Source organism: Mchenga conophoros, linkage group LG6 (genome assembly GCF_057382185.1).
Source record: "Mchenga conophoros isolate Kocher_MC1m ecotype Shallow Benthic linkage group LG6, M_conophoros_male_GT1.1, whole genome shotgun sequence".
In the NCBI taxonomy this organism is placed as follows: domain Eukaryota; kingdom Metazoa; phylum Chordata; class Actinopteri; order Cichliformes; family Cichlidae; genus Mchenga; species Mchenga conophoros.
In genome coordinates this window covers 42,973,029-42,984,566 of record NC_140531.1, presented here as the reverse complement: position 1 = coordinate 42,984,566, position 11,538 = coordinate 42,973,029, and the positions used below count along the sequence as shown (strand labels likewise).

Sequence of the window (11,538 nt, the reverse complement as noted above, 5' to 3'; positions counted from 1 at the left end):
CATTTCTACCTTCATAACACCTAAGGATGTTTTTACAACTCACCCGTTTCTATTATTAGGGGCGTGGCTTCTTTGACTCACAGGTGAATGGTGACACAGGCGGCTGTCTGCTGGCTTCACCTGAGCTGGACCGTGTTTGTGGTGTTGGAGCATTTTTAAAGACACCGTGTGACCAATAACATGGCTGCTGTGAGGTTACTGTGCTAACAGAGCGTCCGGGGAGGCGGAGCTCCAGTTTGGGTACTCAGAGATTTGGGTGGATGAATCCACAGTTTTCACAGTTCCAGGCAGAGGTGGGACCAAGTCATTGTTTTGCAAGTCTCAAGTAAGTCTCAAGTCTTTATCCTCAAGTCTCAAGTCAAGTCTCAAGTAATGTCAGGCAAGTCAGAGTCGAGTCTCAAGTCACTGGTGTAAAAGTCCGAGTCAAGTCACAAGTCTGAAACTTTGAATTTCAAGTCCTTTCGAGTCTTTAAAAAAAAAAAACGAAAAAATAATGTTGCAGTTATGCTAAATGTAAATATTAGACCATGTAATTTTAAAATCTGTGTTTTTCTCAACACATGATAAAATAGTGAACTTAGAAAATATACACAAATTGTGAAATTGCACCTCTTTAAAATGCAGCTCAATTAAACCTAGCTCCAAGAATAATTTTCACCGACAGTTCTGAGATAAGCTGCATGTTATTCTTGGATGCGGTTGTAGGACCAGCTTTAAAATCGCATGACAAAAATATCATACACATTAAAAAAAAACTGTATCACCAACGTAGCCTGGACAACATTTGCTAGTTAGATGAAGTCAGCTATCTCATCTTAGCATATTTATATGCATATTTATAATCATACGGTTCTTGGAGTGAGTGCATACACTCATGAAGTTTAGTAACTTCAGGTCACTGCAACAAGCCCAGGTACAGTTTACCGACGGATGGGTGCAGGACCTTGAAATGCACCGTGTAGAACGAAAGACCATCGTACGTATCATAAGTTTACCAGTCTCACAAATCGTCGTCATAAATACACATTCGTTAACCGTTTATTAATAGGACCTTTGAGCTCAATGGTAATTAATTAGTAGTGGAAATAATTTCTGGTACCCATCACAGAAATGTAGCAGTGACAACAATACTGTATGCTGTAATCGTACTGGGCAATTAGTGATACAAAAAACCTGTTTTATCCTGTGAATAAAAGTATATGTTTTTGTCAATGTACCATAATAACAGAAGCGAAACGCAATATTGTGTCAGGACAATTCACTATTTATGCACAATAAATAAAGGAGCATAGCGCAACAATTTCTGTTCAGCGCCAGACTTGCTTGTAACCTATATCACTAATTATGTTATGAAAATGACGCATTAACTACAACAGCAAACTGACCTTCGTGTAAATGCTTGGAGCAGACTAACCTGTGAGCTGGAGTGTTCTGGGACGTTATATTTGGTCTTTGAATGGCTGCAATCCAGTCGCCTCTTTGTTACTTTGGAAACATGGCTCGAACAATTTCTCTTCAACGACGTAATCCGATAACAACTGATCTCTTTACCCGTCGGCTTCCCGTGGCTGTCATGTGACCGGCTATTGCAGTTAATAATACAACAGCTTCTTGACATTTTTGTGTTTCTTTTTATCGCTGTATAACTGATTTTAATTGAAAGCCTGCGAGCACTAGTACCGCTTGCCACGAGTTCCCAGAATCCTTTGTGGTTCTACCCGTGAATGACGTCACATTTTCAATCTCTATATAATATGCATGTTAAATTTTATATTTGGGGTAAAATATCAAGTCTTTTCAAGTAAACCGGTTCAAGTCCAATTCAAGTCCCAGGTCATTGGTGTAAAAGTCCAATTCAAGTCACAAGTCTTAGAACATTTTTTCAAGTCAAGTCTAAAGTCATAAAATTAATGACTCGAGTCTGACTCGAGTCCAAGTCATGTGACTCGAGTCCACGCCTCTGGTTCCAGGAACATATTTCTGGGCTAACAGGCAGCTGTGTGATCTTTGCAGCACATTTCTGTTTTTAATAGCTCTAAAAATATAAATTCATTTAATAAAAGCAGCTCGATCATTGTAAAATAATAATGGAGTGGATTTATATAGCGCTTTTCAAGGCACCCAAAGCGCTTTACAATGCCACTATTCATTCACTCTCACATTCACACACTGGTGGAGGCAGCTACAGGTGTAGCCACAGCTGCCCTGGGACAGACTGACAGAAGCGAGGCTGCCATATCGCGCCATCGGCCCCTCTGGCCAACACCAGTAGGCAAGTAGGGTAAAGTGTCTTGCCCAAGGACACAACGACCAGGACAGAGAGCCCGGGGATCGAACCGGCGACCTTCCGGTTACAGATACGCTTCCCAACCCCCTGAGCCACGGTCGCCCTTATAGTTCACAGATGAATGTATTATTTTTATTTTTATTCTGAATAAACATCCGTTTTAAACCCGACTGAGGAGAACGTGAGTGTTTGGTAGGGTGGTCGGAAATAAACGAAGCTGTGAGGACGGACGGCGAACAGCAGAGGGCGCAGTGGACCAGCAGATGAAGCTTAGGGTTGCTTTGTTTTGACGCATGCTCAATCATCCAGGTAAATAAATCCAAAAGTTTGAATGCGTTCACCTGGACGTTTCGTCATCATCACGTCACTCTTCAGAGTCAGCTGACTGCAGGTTTCCGCCGTGTAAACAGGACAACTGGGATTTCTTTAGTTTTAAACTTAAAACGTTTTAATGACGTCAGAACGTCACACAGGCAGCAGGCCCCGCGCGCAAAGGCTGACGTCAGTAGAGTCGCGTACGTGTAAGGGGAAGGAAGGTGCACGATGTGTTTGAGGAAAACTTTCACCTCAGAACTGCTCCGGTGACGCGCGTCCCCGTGTCTGTTTGACAGCCGCGGGCACGCGCAGGAAATCTGCTCCTTTAAGTGGGGGGGGGGGGGGGGGAGCGGCCCTCCCTCCTCCCCCTGCTCGGCCTCCTCGCGGAGCTGCGATGGGGTTTTGAAGGCTCGGAGCTCCGCGGGCGGCTCGGCGTCACCTCAGCGCCGCTTTGGAGTCACCGGATCGGACCGGCCGCTCACCAATCCGCCGCTCGGTCTGCTGGAGCCGGAGGCGCGGAGCAGGACCGCGTGTGTCCGCGGAGGGACCCCGCTCCTGCTCGGGCTTGCGCTGTTAGGCTCGCGGACGGGATTCGGGATCCGGTACCGGGACTTGGATGCGAGTTTGGCCCCGCGGGAGGCAGCGGGAGCCCGCGAGGAGAGCCGGGGCCGATGGCGCAACGGGTGGGTATAAACGGAGCGCGGAGGCACGCGCTGCTTTCAAGAAAACCCCGCGCGACGCTTTTCATCAAAGTCGCCGAAAAACAAAGAAAAAGTTTCAGAAACTAAAAAAGTTTCACCACGAGAAACGTGACCGTGGAAAAGGTCACGAGGAAATAAAAATACCGTTTTTGTTTCATGACGTGAACGCCGTTTTATTTTTACACATTAAAAGTTTTGTTTTATTTTGTTTTTAAAGATTTAAAATCTCATTTTAATTTAATTTAGTTTTTCAAGCGCAGAATGAGAAGTGCGGCGAAAATAAGAACCAGCGGATTAATAAAAGCGGTAAATCCGGATGTTTTCATTGAGCTTCTGCTTCAAGGAGATAAATCTGATATCCGTGATTATTCTAAATAAAAACAAATTAATTCTTTCCTTTTATTATTATTTTTTTGAACGAACGAGAATTTCGTTTCGTTTTGTCTTTTTCTCAAACTCCGAAAATTAAAAAGAACGAAAACGGAAATTATTTACTAAAAAACGTTTTTATTCGTTTATTTTAATATTCTTCTATTTTTAACAACGACATTAAAAAATAACAACAATAATAATAATATAATAATATGATGTTAGTAATACTAATATGATAACAATGTAACAACAATAATAATTATGGTCCTTTAATTCGAGAAAAGTGTAACTTGTGTCTTTTATTAAATTTACGCTGAATCATAAACAGATTCTTGCTGACAAACTTTGGTGAAACTTTATAAATTGAATCTTTCGCTCAGGATTATTTTTATGATTTGTAATTTTTTCGCGATGCGAAGTTTTTTGTGATTCAGAAACTTTCAAACCTTTTTTCAGCTGAGTGTTTGTGTTCATAATATTTTGGCCACAGCCTGTGTGCGTGCGCGTGTGAGCGCGCGCGCGTGTTGAGTTGCTGCAGTTTTGATGCACGTAAACGTGGGTGGACAGAATAATAGGAACACCTGTTGAGTGAAATCTGACGTGACTCAAACTTTGAGTTTTGGGGCTGAAGCGTCTCCAACATCTGGGAAAACGTCTGGATCGCAGCAGGGGGGACAAAAAAACAGGAACACCTGCAGTTGCTGTTTTTCAGCTTTTCTGATTTTTCTGTCTGACTGGACGGAGGAGGAGGTCAAAGGTCACACCTCTCTTATCTGTGTTTCAGTATGAAGAGCTCGCCCACTACGGGCTGGACGTGGTGGGGGGGGTGTATGGAGACCCTCCCCACCGCCACCCTCACGCCGCTGCAGCTGCACGTTCCCTGCATGCCGTTCACCTGGCCGCCGCCACCTACCCTCCACACCAGTACGCCCAGTCCACCCACAGCAGCGGCGGCAACATGGCCGCCACAGCCGGGGACGCCGTCAAGAGGGACAAAGACGCCATTTACGGGTAAGGACGTGTTCACGGTTTAACCACACAGGAGCTCATTCAGCAAGTTCACACACGCACACACACTGACCCGCTAACGATCCATCGTCTCTGCTGTGCTGCTGCGTTTCTGTTTGTGTTTAAATAAACTCGTGCCTGAAGCAGCGTGTGTGTGTGTGTGTGTGTGTGTGTGTGTGTGTGTGTGTGAGAGAGAGAGAGAGAGAGAGAGAGAGAGAGAGAGAGAGAGAGAGAGAGAGAGAGAGAGAGAGAGAGAGAGTGTGTGTGTGTGTGTCAGCATTTTCCTGATATTTTGAGTGTTCTCATAATAAAAATGATTTCCTATCAAACGTGTTGTCACAGCTTTGCTAGTGTAAAACGACATGTTTGAGTTCATGTTTCTCAGCTGCATTTGTATTAATGACCCTGCAGGGGACGGCTGCAGCTGACTCTTTGATTTCTTTAGATTTATTACATCAGTTTGTCTTAACAATGGAAAAAATATATATATGTATATTTATTTATTTTTTTACATATATGTGTAAAAAAAGAAGTGAGTCTTTAAAATGTTAAATATTCTCTTGTTTAATTAAAAGTTTTAAAAACAATAATTTCTTTTTTTCTTTTTTGTTTCAAAAAAAAAAAAATTAAAAACAATAATTAAGCAATTGTAAAACATTTTAATAGAGTAAATAATAAATTATGAGAATCACTGTTTATATTTTTATATTACATTTAAAGCATCTGTCCAACATATTTTCATAGTCTGAGTTTGATCCTTCACTGTATTTAAATATGTTCATGATCAGCTGTTATGTTTTACCTAAAATGCCACAAAACTAAAACGTTCAAATTTTAAAAATCTGTTATATATGACAAATTAATACTTCAAGATTATTAATTAACTTTGCTGTCAAAAAACAACAAAATTAAGTTTTGTACTAAAATATAACATCATGATTTGTGTTTGACTTTGTTTTAATGTTGTGTGTTATGACCTGTAATGATTACTAAGTGCTGCTGCTTCAGTGTTGATCACTGAGCTGTTTTCTTCCTCGTGTATCACATGTCGGTGTTGAGCTGTAGGGATGATGAAGGTGTGGCAGCAATAATGAGACGGCTCCTTCTTGAAAGTGTGTAAATTCCTGCACTAGTCTGGGCGTCCGCAACACTTTTGTTTAACTGTGTTGTTTCTTTGTTGTGTGTTGTAGATTTGTGGGATCATTAAAATGTCTGTCTGTCTAAAACAGCTAACAGATCATCTGCAGAGGTTTATTTGAAGAGTTTCAGTCAGGTTTCAGAGCTCATCACAGCACAGAAACAGCTTTAGTGAAGGTTACAAATGATCTTCTTATGGCCTCTGACAGTGGACTCATCTCTGTGCTTGTCCTGCTAGACCTCAGTGCAGCGTTCGATACTGTCGACCATAATATCCTATTAGAGCGATTAGAACATGCTGTAGGTATTACAGGTACTGCACTGCAGTGGTTTGTATCATATCTATCTAATAGACTCCAGTTTGTGCATGTAAATGGAGAGTCCTCTTCACACACTGAGGTTAATTATGGAGTTCCACAGGGTTCAGTGCTAGGACCAATTCTGTTTACATTATACATGCTTCCCTTAGGCAGCATCATTAGAAGACATAGCATACATTTACACTGCTATGCAGATGACACCCAGCTCTATCTGTCCATGAAGCCAGATAACACACACCAATGAGTTAAACTGCAGGAATGTCTTAAAGACATAAAGACCTGGATGGCCGCTAACTTTCTGCTTCTTAATTCAGATCAAACTGAGGTTATTGTACTCGGCCCTGAAAAGCTTAGAAATATGGTATCTAACCAGATTCTTACTCTGGATGGCATTACCTTGGCCTCCAGTAACGCTGTGAGGAACCTTGGAGTCATTTTTGACCAGGACATGTCCTTCAACGCACATATTAAACAAATATGTAAGACTGCGTTCTTCCATTTGTGCAACATCTCTAAAATTAGAAATATCCTGTCTCAGAGTGACGCTGAAAAACTAGTTCATGCATTTATTACTTCCAGGCTGGACGACTGTAATTCATTATTATCAGGAAGTCCTAAAAACTCCCTGAAAAGCCTTCAGCTAATCCAAAATGCTGCAGCAAGAGTCCTGACAGGGACTAGAAAGAGAGAGCATATTTCTCCTGACTTTTTGAATCTGTTGATGACATCAGAGGTCAGTTAACTTCAGTTGGGTTGGTAAGAAGAAGTTTCATAAAAGTATATTTAAGCAGTTCATCACGTACAGACCTGATTGTAAAGCTCTGAAATGAATCTTAGAGTTTGGTCTTGTCTGTCTTACATTTTTCGCACAGTCACGTGTTTCCTTGTGTGAGTTTTCCTGCCACCTAAAAGCCGTGACTCCCTTTGTGCTGGCTCCTCTTCTGTAGCGAGCTACATGCTAGCACTGCGAGAGCAGAGAACTTTAGAAGTTATCATTAAAATCTTCAAATGTGCCCTCTGCTGATGGATGAGCGGTTTGCGTCGACATTGTTCAGTCCCTTTTTCAAAGTCTCACTCCTCCTCTGCTGTTTGAGCTCCTTGTTTTACTCCTGTGGGAGATTCAGTCACACACAGATTCATGCCTCCTCCACACAGCGAGGCTGCACTGCTGTAAAGTCTTCAGTGTGCTCTGCTAAAGAGGCCATGGTATTCCTGAGTGCAGCGTAAGCAAACACAAAGACATAGAAAGTCTGAAGAAGGCCGAGCAGCTCCTACAGGCAGCCTCCTCGGTCTGCTTCCTGCAGCCGAAGCGAGCTCACAGGGATTCTGGAAAAAGCCGAAGAACGAGATGAAAGAGTCGCGTTGAGCTTGAAGACTGGAAGGAAAAAAATGGACTAACTTCCTGTGAAGAAGACACGTTTAAAGTGAAACCGTGCACAGCAGTGTGTGACAGATTTGTCGGATAGAGTTTCAGCAGCAGGAAACGTGTTGGAGCTCCGTCTGACCTCCTCCTCCTCTGTTCCTCCTGCAGACATCCTTTATTCCCGCTGCTCGCACTCATCTTTGAGAAATGTGAACTGGCAACCTGCACGCCGAGGGAGAGCGCCGTGGCCGGGGGAGACGTCTGCTCCTCCGACTCCTTCAGCGAGGACATCGCCGTCTTCTCCAAACAGGTGAACAGGAAGCGGTGGTTCATGTCTGAGGCGGGCCCTGCCCATCAGGGTGGAGGGTTCGTGGAGAAGAAGCTAAAGCTCCAGCAGCAGTGTGGCTGAAGCTTTAGCTTCTGCCACCTGAGAAAGCCTCATTCATCCCACCTGCTGTGACTTTTCAGTCTCTGGAGACAAAACAGGACTTTTAAACACTTCAGAGCATTTTAAGCCAAACGTGATGAGCGTACATCACCGGGATGCGCTCTGCAGGTTTCCCATAATCATCCTCGTTTGTCTGTGTGTGCAGATCCGCTCGGAGAAGCCGCTGTTTTCATCCAACCCAGAGCTCGATAACTTGGTGAGTCATTTAAAGAGGTAGCTGCAGGTAGCACACTCTCAGCCTAACTGGCCTCTGAGCTTCTATGAAGCCCAGTCATGTAGTCCCGGGGGGAATACCAGCACTTCAAAGGTAATGGGATCATGCTGGAACATCTGGGATTTCATGTCATGTATCTGACAGTACAGGAGAGCAGCGGTGCAGTGTGTATGTTCTGTATGTGTGCATTTATGGATTTGTGTTTCTCACAGATGATTCAGGCGATCCAGGTGCTGCGTTTCCACCTCCTGGAGCTGGAGAAGGTCAGTCCAACTAACCAACATCTGCTGCGATTACAGCGTGCCGCTAATCCCGGCTTAATCCTGAGCACGGCGCCGTCGTCACTGTGTTTGATTTCAACTTTACCGATTTTGTTTGCTTATTGTGGTTCTTTGGTGGTGAAAGCATCTCCACGTCAGGCCCGCCTCTGCATCTTATTTCCAGGTTCACGAGCTCTGCGATAACTTCTGCCATCGATACATCAGCTGTCTGAAAGGCAAAATGCCGATCGACCTGGTTATAGACAACAGAGACGGAAACAAGTCAGACGGCGAGGACTTTGTCAGGTCGTCGGGGAACCTCGTGGATCGGGTGAGCTCACTCAACTCGTGAGGCACAAAATACATCGTCTTCTCTGATTTTGTTGTAGCTCATGTAGAGTTTAGGGTGGAGTCAGAAACGCTCCTGTACGTCCTGTTATGGACGCATAACAGGACTGTTTGATCCTTCCTGTTTCCCAGAGTCATGTTCATGTTTAGTATGTTTTAGTACTTCCATGTTTCAGCCTTTTTTAAGCTTTCACTTGAATAGTTTTTGCTGGTTTTCTTCTCTGTGTTCAGTCCTCTGTGTGTATAAATAGTCCAGGCTTCCCGTTACTCTGAGTCTTAAACCCTCGCACAAACCTGACGGCGTGAAATATCTTAATCACGATGAGTGCGTGTTAAAGCAGCAGCTACTAATGGAAGCTGCTCATCTTTCCAGACCGGACGCTAGCATCGCTGGCAGAGGTGAAGGCGTTTGCGGGAGCGTCGGATCCAGTTGGAAACAGACCTGATGAATGTTTGTTGTTAGGGGCGATCGTGGCTCAAGAGTGGGCGGTTCGTCTTGTAATCGGGAGGTTGCCGGTTCGAGCCCCGGCTCCGACAGTCTCTTCCCCCGTTGCCTACTGGTGGTGGTCAGAGGGCCCGGTGGCGCCAGTGTCCGGCAGCCTGGCCTCTGTCAGTGCGCCCCAGGGTGGCTGTGGCTACAACGTAGCTGCCATCACCAGTGTGTGAATGTGTGGATGACTGGTTGTGTGAAGCGCTTTGGGGTCCTTAGGGACTAAGTAAGTTAGTAAAGCGCTACACAAATACAGGCCATTTACCATTTTTGTTTCAGCAGGTTTCGTGGAGCACAGATCACAACGACTCGGCATCGATCAGGTCGGCTGGGACGCCGGGACCGGCCAGCGGAGGACTCGCGTCTCACAGCGGCGACAACAGCAGCGAGCCAGGTACACGTGGAGACCAAAGACAAACCCTGCTGTCAGACTCTGTTTATTCCTGAAAAAACTCAAACTGAGCGTAGCGTTCAAACACGTCTCTGCAAGCTCTTTTACAACCCACTTGCACTCCAGCTCCTCCCCCTCATGATGTCACTGAGGCTGCTCTGCCTCAGGAGTGGCTGTAGATTGAAGAAAAGCGCTCTTCTGGGACATTTAACCTGACAGTAAAGTACAAACCGCGGTTCTTTGCAGTTGGAGGTGTTTTGAAACTCAGAGTAGAAATAAATGATCCTGGTGTCACAGGCTGACTGGGCTCCAGGAGCTCTGGCTTCGAGCCGCTGGTCTCGGTCCAGCTGGAGCGGGCCCCGTAGTTTCTCTGTCCACGCCTACGTTTACACGTTAGCACCGCCACAGTCCACCCGCAGCTCTGACCTCCAGTCCACATCTTGGCGGGGGTGGGATTTTTAAAAGCTTTGCTCAGCTTCTCTCTCACGTCTCATTCTAAAGTCATCTGTGAGGTTAACGTGACGTCGTGTTGGGCTGTGCAGAGATTTATTCATTTTCTGGACTTTATTGGACACAGACGCTGTAGATGGAGCGGAGAGGGAGACATGAGGCAAAGGGCTGCCGGTCGACGGGCCGCAGGTCGGACCCCGGCCGGCTGCTGTCCCGCTGTATGCCATGTGGTTGCCTGCTCATGATGGTGGTTTTTATGGATTTATGCTGAACAGGCGTCACTTTCATTTCTCATCATTTGCCTGAGCAGAAGACGACAAACACTCTTTTCTTTACTTCAAACCAAACGTTTGCCGTTCTGTCGGCTTGATGTTCGTTTTTATCCCCTCCTGTCAGATCTGGTTGCTGATTGGTTGTAGCCATATTTGCATGAGCTTTCTGGATGCCTGTTTGTGGGACACATTAAGCATCCCTGACTCTGGGAGGAGCAGCCTTCTGAGACACACCTGTGAAGCAGGTGGTGCCGGCTGACAGACGGAGCTGAAAATCAGCTCGTTTGCAAATCAAACATTTGCATGTTTCCTGCCTCACCTGAGCAGTAACTCAGCTTTGGAAGTTACTGGATGGGAGGAGTCACTGGAGTCACAGGTAAACGTTTGTGTGCTGGATCTCCGACTTTCTTTGACATGGAAGCCATAGCCTGTATAAAAAGATGGCTATACCCACCGTGACTTCGCTCACTGGTTTCCACATTATCTTGTTGTTGGCATTTTAGCAGCCGCCATGTTGGGTTTGGGTCAGGTGACTGCATCTAAATTAGTTATCAGCTAATGCTAGCTAGCTAGCACAGTCAGCATGCTCAGACTTCCTGGACGGTCTGTTACAGTAACTTCATAGGAGCCGTGTCATTGGTCAGATAATGTTATTGAAATGTCCCAAAAGGCTCCAGCAGCACAGACAGCCCACTGAGCGTGCACAGCTGTGAACATTAGCCCGTTGTGGTGTTTCCTCCTGTGGCCCTGAAGGCTGATGGAGACGTGCACATTAGCGCCTTTAATAATGTTAAGCTGCTTCTGTGCTGACCAAAGCAAAGATGAGTGAACTCTTTGATGCATCGATACGGGAACCTCCAGTTACTGATCATGTGACCAACAGACATGACAGGCGCGCTAACAGGAAGACTGAGGGCGTGTCCAAATTCATGGGCTGCATCCTCCTGAGGACGCATTTGTAGACCGATTACGTCACAGCGACGCGCTGAAGGCTGTCCACATTCGTAGACTCCTCCGAATGCGGCCGACAAATGCGTCCTCCTTTTCCCCGAATTTGAAGGATGGGTCGGGTGTGTCCTTCGTGGCCCACCATATCCCAGAATTCATAGCACGGCCCAGCCAAACTCCAGTTTCCAACAATGGCGGCCGGTACTAAGTTTTA

The 11,538-nt window shown here is 45.4% G+C and overlaps 1 protein-coding gene across 4 annotated transcripts in view; it reads left to right on the top strand.

Moving 5' to 3' along the window:
• meis1a (Meis homeobox 1 a) overlaps positions 1 to 11,538 on the top strand; it is a 28,172-nt gene that overhangs the window by 817 nt on the left and 15,817 nt on the right. Inside the window, exons 1-7 of one of the 4 annotated variants that reach the window (XM_085278252.1) lie at positions 2,963 to 3,285; positions 4,460 to 4,686; positions 7,672 to 7,813; positions 8,097 to 8,147; positions 8,378 to 8,428; positions 8,610 to 8,756; positions 9,546 to 9,657. In XM_085278252.1, coding sequence (XP_085134378.1) covers positions 3,274 to 3,285; positions 4,460 to 4,686; positions 7,672 to 7,813; positions 8,097 to 8,147; positions 8,378 to 8,428; positions 8,610 to 8,756; positions 9,546 to 9,657 — 742 coding nt within the window. In that variant the 5' untranslated portion in view covers positions 2,963 to 3,273. Of the gene's footprint in view, positions 1 to 2,962; positions 3,286 to 4,459; positions 4,687 to 7,671; positions 7,814 to 8,096; positions 8,148 to 8,377; positions 8,429 to 8,609; positions 8,757 to 9,542; positions 9,658 to 11,538 lie in introns of those variants that run through there. The other 3 variants (XM_085278253.1, XM_085278250.1, XM_085278249.1) reach the window with 3 other exon arrangements.